This window comes from Nannospalax galili, unplaced genomic scaffold, assembly GCF_000622305.1.
Source record: "Nannospalax galili isolate Female #2095 unplaced genomic scaffold, S.galili_v1.0 scaffold763, whole genome shotgun sequence".
NCBI lineage: Eukaryota > Metazoa > Chordata > Mammalia > Rodentia > Spalacidae > Nannospalax > Nannospalax galili.
The window spans coordinates 820,409-841,798 of NW_008349451.1; the positions used below are offsets into that span (position 1 = coordinate 820,409).

General features: G+C 42.2%; 1 protein-coding gene across 1 annotated transcript in view; it reads left to right on the forward strand.

The window, feature by feature from the left end:
• Scd5 (stearoyl-CoA desaturase 5) overlaps positions 1-20,029 on the forward strand; it is a 202,228-nt gene extending 182,199 nt beyond the window's left edge. Inside the window, exons 4-5 of the mRNA XM_008846868.1 lie at positions 13,904-14,136; positions 19,428-20,029. Coding sequence (XP_008845090.1) covers positions 13,904-14,136; positions 19,428-19,618 — 424 coding nt within the window. The 3' untranslated portion in view covers positions 19,619-20,029. The remainder of the gene's footprint in view (positions 1-13,903; positions 14,137-19,427) is intronic.
• The last annotated feature ends 1,361 nt before the right edge of the window (positions 20,030-21,390 follow it).

The following is a 21,390-nucleotide window of genomic DNA, read 5'->3' on the forward strand; positions in this document are numbered from 1 at the left end:
CACCTCTAGGAAGTAGGGGTCAACAGCTTACAAAATGTAGTCCAAGGATTTGTGTGTGGGGTGGAGAGGCTCCTTCAGGGAGATTGTCTTTCCAAGCTGCACACCTGTGGGAGGCAGATTTTTTCTGCAGACTTCAGCAAAAACAGCCTGTTGCAGCAGACCATCCCCAGAAGCAGATGTGAGACTCCAGCTGCTCCTGACACTCAAAAGATCTGTGGTCGGTCAGGCACGATGGAGCACACTTATAATCCCAGCACTTGGGAGGCATTGGTGGGAGAATCAGGAGTTTAAGGTTAACCAAAGCTATATAGGAAGTTTGAGCTATAGAAGACCCTGTCTCAAAAGACAAATAAAGAACAAAAATCACAATCAAAAGATTTGTGAATATGTGAAACAAAACTAATCTCCACACTAAATTTTTCATATAGTTTTTGAAAGTCATCTTTCGTCACATAAATATTGCTTTAATGAAAAGACTAAATATCTTATATTATTATCAAATACATATTATATTTAGCATAAAACATTAAACATGTATTTTTTATTAAAATATATTAATATTTACTGAATTACTAAAATTTCTAGGTTTAATTTCCTAACAGTAAATATCAATGGCTGTACAAAAGCTCTTTGGAGTTCTCAGTATTTTTAAAATGTAAAATGGGTTTGAGATCTGTTGTCCTGGTTAGACACGTCTCTCCTCAGCACGTCTGCAGGATCATAGACAAAGCTCGTCTTTATGCTTATCACATGACTCTATAGCAATTATATAGTATACACTGCTTTCATTAGTCCATAAACTCCTTGTGGATCCATCTTTAAACTCATTGAACCTAATGAAGCCCCTAACACCCCCAGAATACTATGGCAAGTGTGTTCACCATCAAGCCTACAGCGAACACTAGGCACTCTAGGTAGATGATGTGTGTATCATGAGGCAAGTTGCACCAGTAGTCCTCAAGGTTGCTAAGGAACCTGCTGCCCTACCTCTGGGAGATGTGTGGAGGTCTCATGAGCACACTGCCCATCTTGCTCTGTCAAACACTGCAACCACTAACAACTGGTAGGTGAAGGCTGGGGAGATCTCAGGAAGAGACAGGGAAGCAGAGGCCCCATCCCAATACTTGCAGGTTCTTGTCACCATCAGGGAAAGAATTCAGAGATGAGACAGAGGAAGGAGAAACAAGCAAAGTGAACTTTATTAGGGGAAGCACACACTCAAGAGGGAGTAACGGCAAACTGGGTGTGGTGGTACATGCCTGTAATCCAAGCACTCAGAGGCTGAGGCTTGAAGATTGCTCTGAGTATAAGGCTGACCTGGGCTGCTTAGCAAGACCCTATCTCAAAAGGGAATGTGTGTGAGAGGGCGCTTAAGATTCATGCTTTGTGGACTGTGTGAGCTTTCTACTAATTCTAGGTGACATTGGGTGGGGCTATCTAGGCTTTTTTAAAAAATATTTTATTTATTATTTTTATTTTATACACAAAATAATTTTTAATTAAAAAATTAATTTTATTCTTTTTTAGGTTTTATTTTTATTTATCTTTTATTCCATTGTATTTATTATTTTTATTTTATATGTCTTGTCTGCATGTAAGTAAGTGCACCTGTGTCGTGCGATGCTCGCAGAGGACAGAAGAGGTTGTTGGATCCCCTGGAACTGGAGTTACAGACAGTTGTTAGCTGCCAAGTGGATGCTGGGATTCAAACCCAGGTCTTCTGCAAGAACAGTCAGTGTTCTTAACCACTGAGCCATCTCTCCAGCCCCTATCTAGGCATTTTTTGGTAGATGATTTGACAGGATTATTTTATTTCTTTGTTGTATCATGGTACAGATTAGAAGGTCAGACATGGTGTTCACAGTTGAGGCTGGTTTTCTCTCACCATGAAGATCACAGTTGCTGAATGGTTTTTAGGTTACTTTTTTCACACTTCTTTTTTAACCTCTTCTTGCTCCCTGGTCAGTCCCTATCTCAACACCACTCTCTACCAAGACTGGTGATACTTCCAAGGGGTGGTGCCCTTCCTAGGCACAGAGGAAGAATCACAAGAGCACAGATGATGCAGTGGGGTCTCCTGCCTGCCATGGACAGACATTGATCACTCTGGTGTGAGAACTCCACTCGAATACCACACAGTCAGACCACATGCTACCACAAATAGCAATTTGGGACAAAAGCAACCATGCAACACTTCCATCATCTTGATGTCCCAGGTACTGCTGTGCACATGCTGGCAGGCCCCTTGCTTAGCAGGCCTGCCACAGAACTCTGTGGTTGGACAGGAATAGAGCAAAGCTCAAGTAATGCCACTCTGAAAAACTGCCGTTCCCGAGAAGCGCCCATGTGGTGTTTCCTTCCACCCAGACCACATATTTCCAACAACACTTAGTTTACCAGGAAAAACTCATTTTCCTTCTTGTAATTACAAACTGCAGAGATGACTAGAAATAAAAGTAGTTGAAACATTGTAACAGGCTTCTGATACATGAGCTGGTTAGATTAACCAGTGTGAAGTAAGCTTCGGGCAGGGTGGATTCCTCATCATATGTTAATGAACTTCTCCTGGGGTGAAGAATAAACCACACATGCTTAAGTGCATTCATGGCACACACACACCTCACATTGTTTTGTTTTTAGTGTGTGCAAATGTTCCTGTGTTTGCACCACATGCATGTGCCTGTGGAGGCCAGAGCTTGACCTCCTGTGGCTTCTTCAATCACTTCCCTCCTTAATTTTTGAGACTGGGCCCCTCACTGAACGTAGAGCTCCCCAATTCAGCTAGACTGGTTTGCAAGCAAGCTCCAGAGATCCTCTTGTGTCGGTCTCCCCTGTACTGGCTAAGATGATGGGGGTAGAAGGCATGTCCTTATGCCTCCATAGCAAGCACTTTACCAACTGATCCATCTCCCCAATCCTAGTTTTGTTATCTTGCTATGTAGCCCCAGCTGGCCTCTGGAGTGTTGGGATTGCATGTATGTGCTATCTGCTGAGCTTCCTGAACTGTTCATGGAAACAATCTCCCAGTAAACTACAGCATAAAAATGTCCTTCAGTTCAAATATACATAGTGGACGGAAAACTAGCCATAATAATGTCTTAACTATCTAATAGTGCCATGGAATTGTACTAAAAGCTGAGATCTGTAATCCATCCTGATAGAGACAGAATGCCAGATTCTGTGCTCGAATGATATAAATGCATGCAATTCCACAGGGCCTGTGAAGCTCTGAGTGTGGGTTCCACATAGTGGTCACAGTGCTAATTGTCTCTGCACAGCAAACGCCTTAGTTCTCACCCAGAGCCCACGTGTTTGTGATCTGCACACAAATGGAACAAACTTAGATCTCTGGTTTTCAAACTCTTCCAAGCTTAAGAAAAATGAGTTCAGAGGGGTCAGAGAAGGTGCTGTAGGTGGGAACACTGGCAAACAGAAGTGGCAGCTTATCCATGTAGACCTGGTATTAAGGGAAGGGTCAGCAAAGTTCAGTAAATATAAGAATGCAGTTCTTTGAAATATTTGTTTATTATTTTAATTGTATAAGTTTGTGATGCACAGCACAACAATTTTGTACAATTTTGTGCATGCATGCAGTGTATAATGACCATGTCAAAGTAGCTGACATAACCATCTCCTTAAACATTTGAAACATTTTATTAACACATAGTAAGTGTATATATCTATGGAGTGAGTTGGGGTGTTTTAACACATGTACAATATATCTTGATCAGAGAGATTAATATTTCCATTTCTTCATCATTACTTTGCATTGAAGCTGTTCAGCCTGTCTTCTAGTGACTCCTAAAATCTATGATAGGTAACTATGAACTATGACCCCCCCCCACTGTTCCATGGAATATTAGAACTTCTTTCTTCTACCAACTTCTCCCCCCACCACTTCCAACCTCCGGTTATCTGAGTCAGATGATGACTCATTAATTCATTAGACTCCAATGGCAAAACACAGAGTGCACACTGATGTCTCCAAAAGTCATTCTCATTTTCTGAGACACCCATTAAGCACCACTGCAGACTCTTCCTCTGTCCTAGGGCACTGGGTCACTTGTTTTGCATAAATCTCTGTGTGTGTGCCAACTGGCTTTAAGTAGTTTCACTCCACCAGCACCTCCTCACACCTTGGGATTTCTTTGCCATTACTGGAGCCTCTCAGCATACCTATGATCCAGAAGTTTGTGTGTGGTGGTGGTGCTGGTGATGGCAGTGGGGGCACTGGGAAGTGGGAGATGGTAGATCCATTTCTCCTCTAAACTTCTTCCAGAAGGGAAGTCCTGATGTTCAGTCTTTCTTTTTATTCTTCTTAAAAAATATTTTATTTACTATTTTATGTATATGAGTGTATTGCCTGCACGTATGTGAGTGCACCTGTGCAATGCCACAGAGGTCAGAAGAGGGCTTCGGATTCCCCTGGAACTGGAGTTAAGGATGGTTTGTAGCCGCCATGTGGGTGCTAGGAATTAATTGAACCTGGGTCCTCTACAACAGCAGTCAGTGCTCTTAACCACTGAGCCATCTCTCCAGACTCATGATGTTCAGTTTTTCATGTGGCTCTTGAAAGATGGTCCTGTCAGACTGAGGTCAAGCAGTGCCCAGCTGAACAGCAGTTTCTCCTATTCCCACCTTTCCTGAAGCTTCCTGCCTCCACAGTCCACTTCCCTGGGACTGAACACTTTCCGCGATACAATAGCACATTAGCTTTTGCCTCAAGTCCTACTTTCTGAGGAACTCAGGGTGATGGTTGGTCTGCGTTATCAACTTCACTGGATTAAGAGATGTCTAGGGCTGGTAAATTCACCTGTGTGTCTATGGGGTGTTCCAGAGAGAGCTGACATGTGGGACAGCAAGGGGGGTGGGGGAAGATCTGCCCTGAATATGGATAGGATCCTCTAGTAGACAAACAACCCAGATGAAGAAGGTAAGTGTGTGTGGAAGGTAACTGGCAAGTCTTTCTGTTCTGAGTGACTATCTGGTTATCTACTGACAGCAGACTCCAGCTCCTGCCTTTCAACATAAACTCAATAACAGTCACTCTCCAGGGAACTTGCAAGCCTTCAATATTGGATTGGGACTGTTCAAGTGTGTCATTTTCTGGCACTGTTGGACTACCCACCCTCTATTGTGTAAGCCAGTCCAATAAATCTCCTTTTATAGTAGAGACACATTCTACTGGTTCTGTTCCTCCAGAGAACCTGTCTAATGCATTTGGTTTAAGACCCACTGCCACCAGAGGTCAATTTTGTTCCATAAATTCTGATTAAGAGGGTAGAAAAATGGATAATGATATTCATATTCTTTCTTTCTTTCTTTCTTTCTTTCTTTCTTTCTTTCTTTCTTTCTTTCTTTCTTTTTGCAGTCATATAGTTCAAATTGGTCTCTTGAACTTACTGTGTAGCCCATACTGGCCTTGAACTTGTAGTCCTCCTGCCTCAGCCTCCCAAGTACTAAATTACAGGTGTGTGCTGCCATGCCCTACTCATGTTTGGGTAACTGGACTTGTCAGCCCCCAGCTAGTAGGATAACTCAGCTATCTACAATGATTGTCCTTTGGAGTTTTTGTAGCCCAGCTTCACTGAAGGGATTCTGAGAATGCAGGAAATCACAACTGAGAGCAGATCTAGCAGAGTGGGCTTCCTCAGTTTTGAGGTGATTTTTGAAGAGCAGGAGAAATTTGGAAGGACAACACAGCTTGAACACGGGACTGGAACCCAAACGATCTTTAGAAAGTATGTGTTATACATGACGGTCATGTCTTTTACATATAAAATGAAACAGTCATGGTAGATCAGCCTGTTTACTTTTGCCCCGGATGAGAACAGTGGTCCACCCATCTAATCAATTCATCTGGATGGGGGTTATTAATCATGACGGCAGATCAGATCTAATGACTTCGTTGTCTCTTTTCCCTCGGAGCTCAGCTGGCTGCTTACCATAGACATGGTGAGCTTGGCAAATTTACTCCCTTGAGTGGGAATGAGAATTGTGCTCTCTCAGTTGTTGGTTGTTCTTGCAGCACAAACTCTCCACATATGTAGGCAGTATAATGAGGGGAACACACACATACACACACACACACACACACACACACACACACACAAACACACACACACACACACACTACTGTCTAGTGTCACTATAACTACTTTAAATTTTACTGCCCAAAAAATTGGGAATGACCATCTCACTTTTAAGAGGCCCACTCTTTAAACTGAATTAAATTTTCTTCCTTAAATCCTAGGCCAGAGCATAAAACAAAGTCATAGTTAAATAACAGAATCACCAAAGAAAACAGTAGTCATCCTATAAATGTATGACTCTGACTATCAAATCTCTCTGTCAATTTGATGAAAGCCATAGCTTTTCCCCCAGAAAAATAAAAAATATACAATGAGTTGCATTCAGTCTTATGGGTCCGAGATTAAGAAAAATGGCTACGTCTTCTCCTGCAATGACTGGTTTATCTTGGAGAGGGGAGTGAAAGTAGAAATGCAGACACTTGGTTTAAACAATTATTTTGCAAATGATTTTAGCTTGTTTTGGTTACCTAATACTGTTAGTAGATAGTCCACTGTTCATATAACTCTTTGAGAAGAACTACGAGAGGAAAGCCACAGAAAGAAAGACAGAGAAATATATAGAGAAACCCAGACACTGGTCTCATCAGCTTAGATTTTTATTGGGAGGATGACCGACCTAACTGCTTTTGCCAAAGACAACTGGATCCTCACCCCCCAATTCTTTCTGGTACAGTTTAACAATTCAGGTAATTCCTAGCCACCTAGAGATGGATGAGCGTTTGTGTACAATGAACCAGGGCAAAACCTTGGCCTCAAAACTTTGCTGTCTTCTACGATGGAAACAAAGCTTTGACATGGGAAAAAAAAAAAAGCCCTTTACCCTTCTTTATACCAGTCAAACCATTAACATGCCTAGGTGCTTTCTTTAGGCACTTCCTTATAAGTGAGGTAAAAATGATGCTATTTGTGTTAAAATCTGAAATGATGTGTTTACTGAATGTGATTTAGTGAATAGGTGTAGCCATCTGTACAAAGACAAATTTAAATAGGTGGATGCAACTACCGTCCACATCCAGACCACAAAAGCAGATAAAGTCAAAAGCAGAAACTATAATCACGCCCTTTTCCCAGTGCTCAGCAAGGCTCTGAAAGCCTCTTTGGTCAAGCAGTGGTTCGCATCTTTCCTTCCTCCACTGGAGAAGAGGATTATGCATCAAGCTAGTCCAATGAAAAAGGTTCCTTTCACAGGAACGTTTACCATGGGGTAGCTCCGGAGAAGTGGTATCAAGACTTCCTGAGATCCAGACTATGTCTGAAATAGTCTGATTGCAGCTTTCAGAGAATACCTCAAACACAGCCATCATGAGCGCTCTTAAAGGCACTGCGCTTAGTAGATGTTTCCAACTTAACCAATCCTGAGTCTGGAAGATTTTCTGCAAAATTCCAAAGAACTTGTCCATGAATTGGCTTCCATCTTCAGCTCCACATCCAAAAATCACATATTCTATCTTATTCTCCACCGTGGTGATGCCAGGGGAAGAGAGTACTCCATCCATCTACAAACTGCCAGGGTGTGTTGTTTGCCCTTTAAATAAATGTTTAGCAAGTACCCACATTATTTTTCCTGATGCTCAACAAGGCGCAAAAGTTGAAGGGAAAATGAGTTTCTGGCAAGGTTTTAAGTATAATCACAAAAGCAAACATGCTTAATCAAGATGCCGTTGGCAACTCATTGCTCATCCACACGGTATGTTCACGAGGCTGTAATTTCTTTGCTACCCACTGAGGTGTCTGCGGTTTCTCTCCCTTCCTTAGGCTGTCCCCTCTGAAGGGTGGCAGGTGGTTCCCCGTTCTTTCATCTTCTGTTAGATTTCTCTCTCAAGATCTCCCATACCATCAGCTTGGCACTGCTGTGTTGAGGGCTAACCCAACAGTGGGAGTATACTTTCAGACCCAGAACAGAAATTTCTTTTTAGTTAAAGAAATATGAGAGTTTTAAGAACCTTATCACATCCAAATTGGAAATGGGGAAGGAGATCCCAGAGTCTCTCTTCATGTTGCAGCTCTCTTTACTGTCTTCCAGTTTACTGAAATGAGGAGAGTTGAGGAAGCTGAGAGTTTCGCATCCACATATGTATATATTTGCATAGGATAGTCAAAGCTTATTGGGTTGAGGCATTGTGTTTGATGGCGTTTAGTCTTAGCAACATGGACTGTTTATTTATCTATTTTAGGTATCTGAGACAAGGTCTCACTGTGTCTCCTAGGCTTGTCTTGAATTCATGATCCTGCCTCAGCTCCCAAGTCCTGGAATTATAGGTACATAGTACCAAGAAACTACACGGAAAGGGACTCTATGTCCTGAACTAAAATTTAAAAAAAAATTTGCATTTGTGTTATTGGTGTTATGAGAAACTGTGAGGTGGTGGGAATGGGAAGCTTTCTGACATCTGTTATAGACCCGTCCTAAGCAATCACCTTCAAGCAACAGAAAGCAGCTCTCAGTTAACTCCAAGAGGTGTGTTTCTGGATCTCCGGTTTCAGCCACTATATTCCACCAGTCATTCTCGGCCCATACCTAACACCCTTTCCTCTAGTCTTTACCTTGTTCTTCGTCCTTGATGCTCTTAGGAATCTTCTAGCCCAGAGCCAAAATGTTCTCAATAAGACAGAGAGGAAGTCACTGACATTACAAAGCAAAACCAAACCCTTTAGAGTGGGGGTTAATGCCACATAGTGTTAAGGTTTTATATATTTTGCTACTTGGAGAATGACCTGGAAGCTCATAGTCAGAAATTGGTCTTTTAAACTGGGGACAGGAAGCCTCTCGGTGATGCCTGTGGCTAGCTGGGAGCCAGAATGCCTTTAATCAGGTTGTTAGCTTTATGTGCATAATCCCAAATTGGCAGCAACTCAGAAGATAAGCATTTTATAGACTCCCAAAGCAGGCTGCTCATTTATTGTGTGACTGTGTCTTTTTTCTTTTTAATCTTGGCACTTTATCTATTTGCCTTACTAAAATCACTGTGGTGCTTTTATTTTTTTCTGAGAAGAATTCATCATTTATTAACCAAAATGTCATGTGTTTAGTCAGTCCACAAATATACAGGAGCATGTTCTGTGTCTGTGCTAGACCCTGGGAAGTCTGCCTTTTAGCTGGATTTGGCTGGTGCAGCCACATACCCAGTTTACAGGTTTAGTCACCGCAGAAGCTAGCTCAGAGGTGGGTGCCTCTTTGCAGGAAGTTTGCCTGGGATCAACGCCCACAGAAGAAGGATGGAAGCAGGAATGCTCAGTGTCAACGGCACCCCACCCGTCAACCCTACAGAGACTAAGTGGCCTACTGCCCTCATTGGTGAGTCACTGAATGCAGATACGAGGGGAGGGGCGGGACCTCAGGCAAAGTAGCTGTTACTGTCAGTGGCAGCACTACCATCAACTGGGAAATCAAGTGCTTTCATCCCAAGTGGAGATCTGGGTGACACATGACAGTGTCCGTGATAGTGTGCTGAAATGTTTTGGATACTCCAGAGGAAAAATCCTAATTCAACTGGCTTCAACCACAGATAATTCTTTACACTCCAAAATAAGACTCCAGTATGAAGCGACCCCAGACTGGCTGGCACAGAGGCTCCAGAGCGTTTTCAAAAATCTAACTTCTGTCAGCTTAAGACATCAACTTTGTTTCCCAGGCTTCTTCCAATCACAACCACAGGTGGCTGTACTGGGACAAGGTGTCACTGTGGAAAATGAGAAACCACTTCCTCATAGCTTTTTTTGTTGTTGTGACAAAATATATATAACAATATTTATCATTGTAATCATAAGTGTACAATTCTGTGGTTTTAAGCATGTTCACAATGCTGTATAATCATCATGACACTACTCAAAACTTTTCCTTTTTTCCCAATAAAATTCTATTATCTACTAAACAGTCCTGTGTTCTTTCTCCTCCTACTGTGACTTCTACCCTCCTTCTGAATAGTATCCTGTTTATGTACAGATATCCTTCTGTTTATCTGTTCACCTATTGATGAACATTTGAGTTGTTTACACACTTTGGCTTTTATGAACAATACTATCACAAGCATTGTGAACAAACTACTATAGTACTACTGCTAAACACCTATTCAGATCTCTGCTTTCTATAGTTTTGGATGTATACCTAGAAGTGGAATTGACGAGTCATGTAATCACTTGACATTTAACTTTTTGAGAAAGTACCAAACTTTTTTTTTTACAGTGGCTGCAACATTTAATATTCCTACCAGTAACGTGGGTGGGTGTTCCAATTTCTCTATTCCTCTTTTGTTATTTTCTTTTTCAAAAGCAGCCATCCTTTCTCTCACATCCTCTTGGCCACTACTGTGCCACATGTCCAGTCCTAAACTAATGTGTGTTTGATGACAATTGGCTTGAGCCAATTAGGACCTGACTAGAACAGGATCAGCATTCCCTGGAGGACACGCTGTGAGGAGGAGAGATGGATGCCTAAACAAAATCAGGACCTTTCAGCAAGTAGGAGGACAGGGATGGATTAGAGGGAGGCTGGTATCCATGTTTATAGTGCAGGAGGGTCTTAAAAATAGTAGTGCTCACATCAGATTCAGTGGCTTGGCAGTGTGTTCCCAATATCCATCCTTTTGAAATATTCTCCACTTGCTTGTAATGTGCAGTCAGGGCTGAGAGCATTGTTCCATGGGTGAGGCTGTCCATTCAAGCAGCAAGTGAGAATACTGAGAGATGGGAACATTTCATGGCACTTCCTCTGGTCAAGGGGACCAAGGAAGTCCCTGAGAGTAAGTGCTGACTAGACCAAGACCTGGAAGAGTCAAGTCAGCCAGAGCTGAGGAAGAATGTCTCAGACACAGAGGAGGATGGGAAAGCAGCTCTGTCTAGCTGGAGTTTCTTGAGACTCACCTTGAGGTGACAGTTTTCGATTCACATGAGCAATTTATGAGGCAAGGGCGAGGCTGGATGCTCCAACCCAGGTTATCCCCTGGTGTTTCCCTCTCTCCTTGACCTTGGTGACTGGCTGAGCAGCATGCTGCACTTGAGGTGGTAGACAGCTGGAAATTTAGAGACTGAGTTTGGCTCTGGCGCTGCTCTGTACCAGTGCAGCTGTGAGGATGTCCGCAGACCTCTCTGGACCACAACCAAGCTTCTGCAAAGGAGAGGTGATAAAACTGCTTCATGGGAGGCTGTCGTGTGCAGATGGTTTGAAAGTGTATGTGTATGTCATATGTTAATATGCTGACACGTGCCGGGCATCTGTTCCTGTCACCTCCTCTCTCTGGAGCAGCTCTGAACTCTAGGCATGCACGTCGACACCTCCTACTTGGCATCCCTTGGCTGAGCTCTCCTGTGCTGCTCCCAGATAGTTCCTCCTCCCTTCTGGCCATATCGGCTAACAGCATCTCCTCCTTTCGTGTATGTCATCCTTGACTCCACTTCTCTCTAATATCAAGGCTTTTAACAAATCTTGTCACTTGCCTTTTGGAATATTTCTAGAATTTAACCACTCCTAATCACCATCCTATTACTCCCTTGCTTCAAACCACCGTTTTTTCTTACTTATTTTCACAGCCTCCTACAAGACCCTTTCCACCTGGTCCTCTACTGTTCTTGTCTCCTACCACTGTCCCCTGTTCAACTGCTCCAGCCCCATCACTCCCGCTGTTCCATGAATGTCTCCACGACCTTTGTGTTGGTGGTTTCCTCCACCACACTTAGCCACATGGTTAACTTCTCAATTTCAGTCTTCACTGAAAAACCACAGTGTAAGGAAAACCTTCCCTAGACAGCTTATTTCAAATCAGGTACCTGCCCTTAATATGTCACATAATTCTCTACTTTATGATTTTTCCTGTGTATTTATGGCTAACATGTGCCATGTTACATCTATTTATACTCATTATCGTGTGTCTTTCCTATCAGAATATATCAGATATATAGATCTGTACCAGGACATTCCTGCTCAACAAGGGAACAGATTTTTTGCTTGTTGACTGTACTATGAAGAGCCTGGTACAGCACATGCACTTAATAAATTTGTTAGTACAACATTTTATAGAAGAGAAATCTGAGGCTCAGTACAATGAAATACTCCGCTCAAGGTCACATAGCTAGGAAGTGGCCAAGTTGGGTAGTTAAATATTCTGTGATTTGTGTTTTACAACATAGAAACAAAACAAAGCAAAACAAACAAAAAATCTCATTTAGCAAAAAGCCAGGAAGCACCAATGGCCCCTCTCCAGCCCATTCCCTACCTACCACTGCTTGAAGAAATAGAGTTCTAAATGAAGAGGGATTTGGTGCTGGAGGACTTTGTAGAGTTGCCCTGTAATCTGTTGGCAAGTACTTTCACATTGAAAATTATTAAGAAAGGAAGTTGGGCAGCCATTTTGGTGCTGCGCTTGTCCTGAGACACAGAAGCCAGTGACTGTAACTAATTGGAGACCAGCTGTTCTGGGCTGACACCATGGGAGGGGGCTACTCAGCTACATGGGACAGATTTCTGAGTCTGTTCAAAATGGTTGGAAAGAGTAATGGTTTTGGACATGAAGACCCAACACACTGGCATCCCCCTTGGACTTGCCATGCCCCCTTGACATTCCTCCTTTCACCCACACCACAGAGCATACAAGAAGCCTCAGAGCAGCCTTGGAATTGGGCCTACTGCAACTTTGTTGAGATGGGAAGGATCTGGGAGTTTTTGTTGGTCTTTGTTTTGAGAAGGAACATCTATTTCTCAGGAAGAGGGAATTTGGCTGGATTTGAGCATACTAGGGCAAAGCCCAGGACTTTTTCTCTCATACCCAGAAAACCATGTTTCAAGCCTTCTCACTCCACAGGGTGTGGACTTCCTTGGCAATGTGGAGCTTGGAGAATTGGAACCAAGGCTGATCGGTCACTCCTTGGCCAGTTCACCAGAAGCCTCAGAGTAGAAGTTGAATCCTAGAGGCTGCAGCCAAACCCAGCCAGAATTAAGCCAGAGAAGTCCATAGCACGCTTAGTTCACTGTCCAGCAAGGCACTGGTTCAGAGCAGGACTAGGAGAGGCAGCTTTGAAACGCTTGGGCTGTAACATGGGGGGGGGGTATTGTTGTTAGTGGTGAGGAACAAAAGGTCTGGTAACAGTGTCCTTGCTTCTGCTTTCTGCACCTGGGCACCTCTTTCACTTTCCTTTCTGATTTTTTTTTTCTTCAAGATCTAACTTGAAGATCTAACCAGCCTCAGCTGGCCTCAGACTCACAATCTTTCCTCAGCCTCCTGGCTGCTGAAATTATAGGCGTGCATCACCACACTTAGTTACATAGTTTACTTTGTAATGATTGCTGTTTATGTGACTATATGTTTGTATCTATACTTTTTCTTTTGAGTCAGCATCTTGATCTGTAGCCCAGGATAGTCTTGAACTTCTGAGTGCTGGGTTTATAGCCTGTACCAGCACCCTTGGCTTGTTTGTCTTTTGTGCTGATTTGGAATATAATCTCTAATGGACAGAGAACATTTCTTACTATCCTAAGTTAATACAGAGTTATACACCTAAAATTATTAAAGAAATGCTGTAATTTCTTAAAATGATTCAAGAAAGCCTATCAGGTTGATGAATGAAGAAATCTCCAGGAGTTATCTCAAACTCCATGTAGGATAAAAGTGTCTCAGAGATACATGGGTTTGGCCGGCACAATATTGATTATTTTACATGAAAATTCTTCCAGAGTATGTTGAAATGCTAACCACTTCCTATAGTGCGCTGCCTGTCTTAATTCTCAAAACTGTGCTACTTGCTCGCTTTTGTAGGCATCTGGGCTCTTGATTCCCTCACAGATCAGGTGCCCGACGATGACATGCTGCACTTCCTCGTAGGTACTATAAGATCAGCGTGGTGCTCATGTGCTTTGTAGTCCCAGCACTGGTGCCCTGGTACCTCTGGGGAGAGAGTCTGTGGAATTCCTACTTCTTGGCCTCCATTCTCCGGTACACCATCGCCCTCAATGGCACCTGGCTGGTCAACAGCGCTGCCCACATGTATGGAAACCGGCCCTACGACAAGCACATCAGCCCTCGGCAGAACCCACTTGTTGCTCTGGGTGCCATTGGTAAGTGGGTGTTGAAAACCAATAGGAAATTGGCAGTCCGGATTTTGCTGATGTCATGTTGGCTTTGTGGGAGGGAGGGTTTGATGGTTGTGAAGAAAAGCAGTGGAGAGGTGCAGAGCACTTGAGCTTTGGCCTCAGCATCCAGGCTCTTGGACAAGTCAAGCAACTTCTCTGATTTACGGTTTTCTTTTTTGTCCAATGGGAAAGAGCAATGTCTTCTTCATAGAAACATATAAACTTCTCAGTACAGTGCCTGGCACATAAAAGATGACCAGTAAATAGTATAATAGTTTTTTTCACCATGAAAGTTTTCCTAGAGAAGAAGCAGCCATTGACTTTTTCCACAGCCATCCCTGACCACTCTAGACTTGGCTCTTCCATTATTTAGCAAGAAAGAAACAAAAGGACTTCAAACAGAGAGATGCAAAGAAAGGAAACTTGTAGGACCACAGATTATATGAGTAGGGCTGGTGGAGTCCAGTGATTTGGGTGGCATCCTGAATCTTTGGCTTGCTCTCTGCTAAGTTATCTGGCCGCTCAACATTTTGGGTCCTTATCTATAATAAGATAATAAGTAGTCCTTCCCTCCTCCTGGGGTCATTGGAAAGGGAGATGAGTTAATACACATTACTTATAGTGGCGCTTAGCACGAAATAGGCCTTCTGTGATGCTGCCTTTATTGCTAGCTTTATGGTCTTAGGCAAGTTACTTGTCCCTTCTGAGCATTTCCATCCTCATTTTAAATTGGGGATAATCATAGCAGTTAGCTGAAAGGCATGAAGATAATAGGAGTTAATACTTAGCGCTTAGTGCTATACCCAGCATGCAGTAAGTGAGTCATAAATATTAGCTGCATCTTTGCAGAAGCAACTCCAGCCTCTTCGTAAGCTGAGCCTTGAGCAGGGATCAAACCAGAAAGGGACGTTCCTATGGCTAGATAGAAAGTCTCTGTGTCACTCAGTGGTGAGTTTCTGCATTGTATCATTCATTAGTCATCCAATTAAGACCTCACAGATCTGAGGATTCCTATCAACTTGTGTTCACAGCAGCAGTCCATGGTGGACTAGACACCAGCTTTAGCTGTGGAGTCTCTGGATGGGAGGGGAAAGGGGCTTTGGAACAGAAAAGGAACTTTCTGCCCCTCTGCTGTGTTCTCTCCCACCTTGCATCTTGAGAGGACTGTAACCAGAGAAGCCATGTCCAGAGTTAATTGTGGCACAAATAGAAGTAGGAACAGCATGTAGGAACACCTTATATAGGGACACACAGGGCAGGACCAAACAGCAATGATCATGTCACAGATCCTAAAGAGCTGGACCTTGGCTTTACATGTACTCAGGCCAAGAGCACAGGCCCACTGAGCATGCTTCATGAAGGTCTTCAGAAGGCTTTTGTCATACTCAGTTGTCCAATGGAAAGAGAAGGGCACCGATAGTTCCTGCTTCAAAAAATAAGAGGAAAAAGGGCTGGAGAGACAGGTCAGCAGTTAAGAACACTGGCTGCTCTTGCAGAGGACCCAACTTTGACTCCCAGCACCCACTTGGTGGCTAACAACCATTTTTAACCCCAGTTCCAGGGAATCTGACACCCTTTTCTGGCCTCTATGGGCATTGTATGCATGGGTACACTTACATACATGCAGGCAAAACACACACAGAAAATAAAAATAAATTTAAAAAATTTTTAAAGAGGAAGAAACTTCTATCCAATGTACTTTAACACATATATACATACCAAAACAAACAACAGAAAAACCCCCACTAAAGATGATGCAAGTGGGGGAAAGGGTAGGGAAACCCAAGTTAAAAGTAAAAATTGCAGCCCACATATCAGACCATCTGATGTACTCACTGTAAAGCCAAATCCTTCAAAAATTGTTGGTGGAAGAGTTAAATGATGACCAGTACCCTCTTAAGAAGAGAAGGACTGGGGTGAGCTCAGTTGGTAGAGTGCTTGTCTAGCATGCATAAGGCCCAGGGTTCACTCCCACCCCTGAATAAATGGGAGAGGGGGTGATCATGCATGCCTGTAATCCCCACACTGAGGAAGTGGAGGCAGAAGGATAAGAAGGTCAAAGTTATCTTTGGCTACACAGTAAGTTCAAGGGTAGCCTAAGCTGGCAAGATGGCTCCTCTGGTAAAGGCACTTGCCACTAAGCCTAATAAGTTCATCCTTATGACCCACATGGTAAAGAACTGGCCTCCCCAAGTTGTCCTCTGACCTCCACTTGCACACCATGGCACATGTGTGCCCCCACACATACACAGACATACAAAATAAAAATCAAAAAATAATAAATATAATTTAAAATGAAAGAAGACAAAGTGAGAAGGGAGGGGAGAATCTGAGCTTCTCCAGCAGTTAACAATAGTCATCATATGATGGAGCACTCCACTCTAGATTTATGCCCACAAGAAATGAAAACATATGTGCTCAAGAACATGAATTTTCATAGCAACATTATTCATAGTAACTAGAAAGTGGAAAAGAACCTACAACTGGCAGATAAATATAGTGTAGTACATCCATGCAGTAAAACACTACTCAGCAAGAAAGAGGAATAATGTTATGCTATATACTACAATGCAGCTGAACTTTGAAAGTCTTGTGCTCAGTGAAAAACTCAGTCACAAAGGACTACTTATTGTATGATTTCATTTACATCAACTGTCCAAAGCAGAGCTGGGGAGATGGTTCAGCAGGTGAAGGTGCTTGCCATACAAACCTGACCACCTGAATTTAATCTCCAGGACCCATGGTGGACGGAGAATTCACTCCTAGAAGCTGTCCTCTGACCTCTGAGTGTGCGCCATGGCACACACACGCCTCTTCCCATACACACACATGCACACAAAGATAAATACAACTTAAAAATTTATAAACTGTCCAAAGCAAACAAATCTATTGAGACAGAAAATAGGGCTGGGAGGGATTGAAAGGAGGTTGATAATGTGGGAGGAGGGGGTTGATAGTGTGGAGGGGGTCTCTTGAAGAATAATGAAAATCTTATAAAATTCATTATGGTGATGGATGTCCAACTCTATGAAAATACTAAAAGTCGCTATATTGTGTACTTTAGAAGGTGGAATCCTGAGGCACATGAATTCTGACTCAATGAAATTCTTTTTAAAAGCAAATAAATGGATCACCAGAGAAATGCAAGTTAAAAGCAAAATGAGATATCACCTCACTTTCGTTAGAATGACTATTTTCAAAAAGATGAAAGATGTAGCCAGGCGTGGTGGCACATGCCTTTAATCCCAGCACTCGGGAGGCAGAGGCGGGCAGATCTCTGTGAGTTCAAGGCCAGCCTGGTCTACATAGTGAGTTCCAGGACAGTTGGAGCTACGGGATATCCTGTCTCAAAAAGACCAAAAAAAAAAAAAAAAAAAACAAAAAAAAAAAAAAACAAAACCTGAAAAAAAAAAGAAAAAAAAGATGAAAGATGTAAGTGTTGGAAAGGATGCAGAGAAAAGAGAACGCTTGTGCACTGTTGAAAGGATTATAAGTTAGTTCTGCCATTATGGAAAAACAGTACGGAAGGTCCTCAAAAAGTTCAAAATAGAACCACCATATGATCTAGCGACCCTACAACGGTGTATATAGCCAAAGGAAAGGTTGCTGAAGACACCTGCGTGCCCGTGCTTATTGAAGTAGTAGTCACAATAGTCAAGATACTGAGTCAATGTCTATCAGTGAATGATTAGCTAAAGAAAATATGGTACATGAATATACAGGTGCACAATGAAATATTCTTCAGCCTTAAAAAAGAAGGAAATCTTGCCATGTGTAGCAACATGGAGGATCCTGGGGGACAGAACACTAAGTGAAACACATCAGCACCGAAAGGCAAATGCCTCACAGTCTTGTTTACATGTTGACTCTAAAGGCCAACTCACAGAAGCAGGGACCCCAACCTGAGTTACCAGGTGCTGGGAGAGCTGCGAGGGTAGGAGAGGTTGGTCAAAGGATACAAAATTCCTGGCAGACACAAAAATTAAGTATGGAGGTAAAGTGTAGTGTTACTTAGCTTAATTTAGCCATTCTACAATGTATACAGATTTCAAAACCTATTGTTATATTTTTTTTACTTGTCAATTAAATAAAAAAAAGAGAAAGAAACTCAAATGAGAGGTGCCCCCAGGCCTCTCATGACTATGCTCTTTTAAGAAAAAGGAGGAAAGCAGGTCAGTGGGAGAGAGAAACTAACACACAGGTAGATATTGGTTATTTAAAGACCCAGCTGGTAAATTCACTTACCTGTCTGAGTTTTCTCATTTCCTTCATCCAAGCTTGAACAAAGTCTTCCTGTAATCACTCCAACCCACAGAGCTCACTTTCCTTTTATGAACATATGTCAAAATAACGGCCTGTTGTCACCACGTAGCATTTATTTTGAGAAGTGTACCTCTAAAGGGGTGGTATGTCTACAGTCCACATAGGAAAGCTAGTCTTGTGACTTGATGCTGACAACTGTACTTATTTTCTGTTCAACTTAATTTGCCTCACCAACTAAGCGCATGCTTCTGAGGGCTGGAAGCAGTCTTTTGCTTCACACAGAGTCTAAAATAGTCTTACACACAGTAGATCCTAAAATGTAGGTGATTAAGCACCTGAGCAGGCATCCGTGTTTATTGCTATTCTGGAAACAACACAAGAAAATAGAACCAGCCTTGATGAATGGGTAAAAAAAGTGATATATAGATAATAGAATTTTATGTAGCCATAACAAAAATTGAAATCATGACATTTGTAGGAAAGTAATGGTAATGGAAAATCATTATGTCAAGTGAAATAAGTGAGACTCAGAAAGATAAATATCACATTTTTCTTATATGTAGAATACAGATTTAAAATTCTGTGCCTATCTATCTATCTATCTATCTATCTATCATCTATCTATGTGTTTAGATACATGTATTGTGTGTGTCTCATAAAACTAAAAAGAGAATCATGAGAGGAGAGGACAAGATCTTAAGGAGGGGAAAGGAGAAAGCAGTTAATACACATGGTAAGAAAAGAGAAGAAAGAAGTAACTGGGGGTGGGGGGGGGGATCAACCAGAGAGCAGCAGAGTACAAGGAAGGCAGTGGGAGAAGGAACAACTGAGAATTAAGTATAACGGTGTTTGTGCGTGTGTGTGTGTGTGTGTGTGTGTGTGTGTGTGTGTGTGAAGATGTCATAATGAAACCCATTGCTCTGTATGTTAGCCTAAAAAATCAATAATAATTTTTAAAACTTACATCTGTTAGGGAGGTGACAACATTATTTCAAGGTGGCTCTGTCTTCCAGGTGAAGGGTTCCACAATTATCATCATACCTTTCCCTTTGACTACTCTGCAAGTGAATTTGGCTTAAATTTCAACCCGACCACCTGGTTCATTGACGTCATGTGCTTGCTGGGGCTGGCCACCGACCGCAAACGGGCCACCAAGTCGATGATCAAGGCCCGCAAAGCCAAGACTGGAGATGGCAGTGCCTGAAGGCCGAATGCCATCCAAAGCATCAACTCGACATTCAGCTAGCAGTGCTGTCAGTACAACCCTCTTGCTCACTGGACTGACTGCAGGACAGGGTAGAGGGTAGGGAGGGAATGGAATCTATGAGGTTTGGGATGTTTTGTTTGTCTTAAATGGTGTCAACTATAACTATCAATGAAAAATAATCAACATTAGAACTATGATTTAGCGTTAGAATGTGGACATGAGATGCAATCACTGTAGCGGTAATCATCAAACGTGCATTGTTCTGTGCTGGAACATGCTAACCCTGACAGGCTGAAGATGAAATTCTCGTGGTGGGACTTAGGCATTTCTTTTATTTCATACTCATAAACAGAGCCTTGTTTTTAGACACGTCTGAAGGAGCAGAGAGGCAGGGTAGAAGACAAAAGAGGGGTCTGGGCAAATCAATGGATTTGCAATTATTGTGTTTTGTGGGGGGGAGGGGTGTTGTGGTTTAAAAGAATTAAAAGATCTTTAAAATGAAGATACAGGAAACAGCTGTATCTTCTTGCCCTGCTTACAATTTGTTGACGCCCCCCACAGTCTTTGCTTTAATCCGTTCCTGGAACCCACATGGTGAAAGGAGAGAACCAACTCTTAAAAGTTGTCTTTTGACTTCTGTATTCATGACACGGCACATACACACAATAACCAAACAACTATATAAAGATAACTAAAACATTATTTTTAAAAAGAGATCTATTCGCTCCCAAGCAATATGCTCAGCCCACTCTGTAAATCAATTACTATTTAGATGTTTGATTTTTCTCTTTAAAGGTGCATAACTCAGACATTCCAGGTGTCAAATTAAACTCAAATTAAGCTTTCATTTTAATGTTTAGACACCTAATTTGTATTCCAATTGATCCCAGCCACTGATGCATGGGCTTTAGCTACTTCTGCTAAATAAGCAGATTAATTTCCATACCAGGTCATCAGAGCTTAATAACTGACAGTTAATCTGGAACTCCATCTTCTAATGTGTCATCTGCATGCATCCATTATTGATTTTGCAGCAAAATATAAAGTGACCATTATGCAGCTTGTGGGTTAAAACAATTTTGCCTGTTTGCCTTGTAAAGAGCATGTTGAATTAGTGGGACAGCATGCCTTTGTGTTAGATGTTAGCGCAAAAGAAAGGCATTATTGTGTTGATATCAGAGTAGTCTGAAAATAATTTCAGAGAAGATCTAGGATTTAAAACTTAAATTGTAGGAAAGAAATGGCACCAATTGGAAATTCTCATAATGAAGCTCTTTACCTAGCAGGTGTTTAAAGGTATTATTAAACCATTGATGTATAAACTATGAGCGATTACAATAAATAATTATGAATTCATTGTGTTTTGGTCCAGAGACTTAAATGCTGTTTAGAGAACATTCTTTCAAGACAGCTGTATGTTTAGTGATGACTATCGGTGGCCCTGAGGCCAGGTGTCTCCCATCTCAAGTTTTGTGCAGAATCAGGAACCCCCAATGGTTCATTTCTCACTCACCAACACCAGTACTCACTCTGCTTGTAGCCGATCCTATGTGTCACCCAACAGAGCCTGAAGGATCTCTCTCTCCTCCAAGCTCCACCACTGATGACTAGAGGTGGGGGAGATGGATTCATTTTCTCACCCCAGTCCTTAATCTCCAAATCTCTATCTTTTGCCCCAATATCTGAACCCTGACATCAGACATTTTAGACTGCAGTCAAGTAGATTCTAACCATCAATAGGTACCAGACCAAGCCTCATCATCTATGCA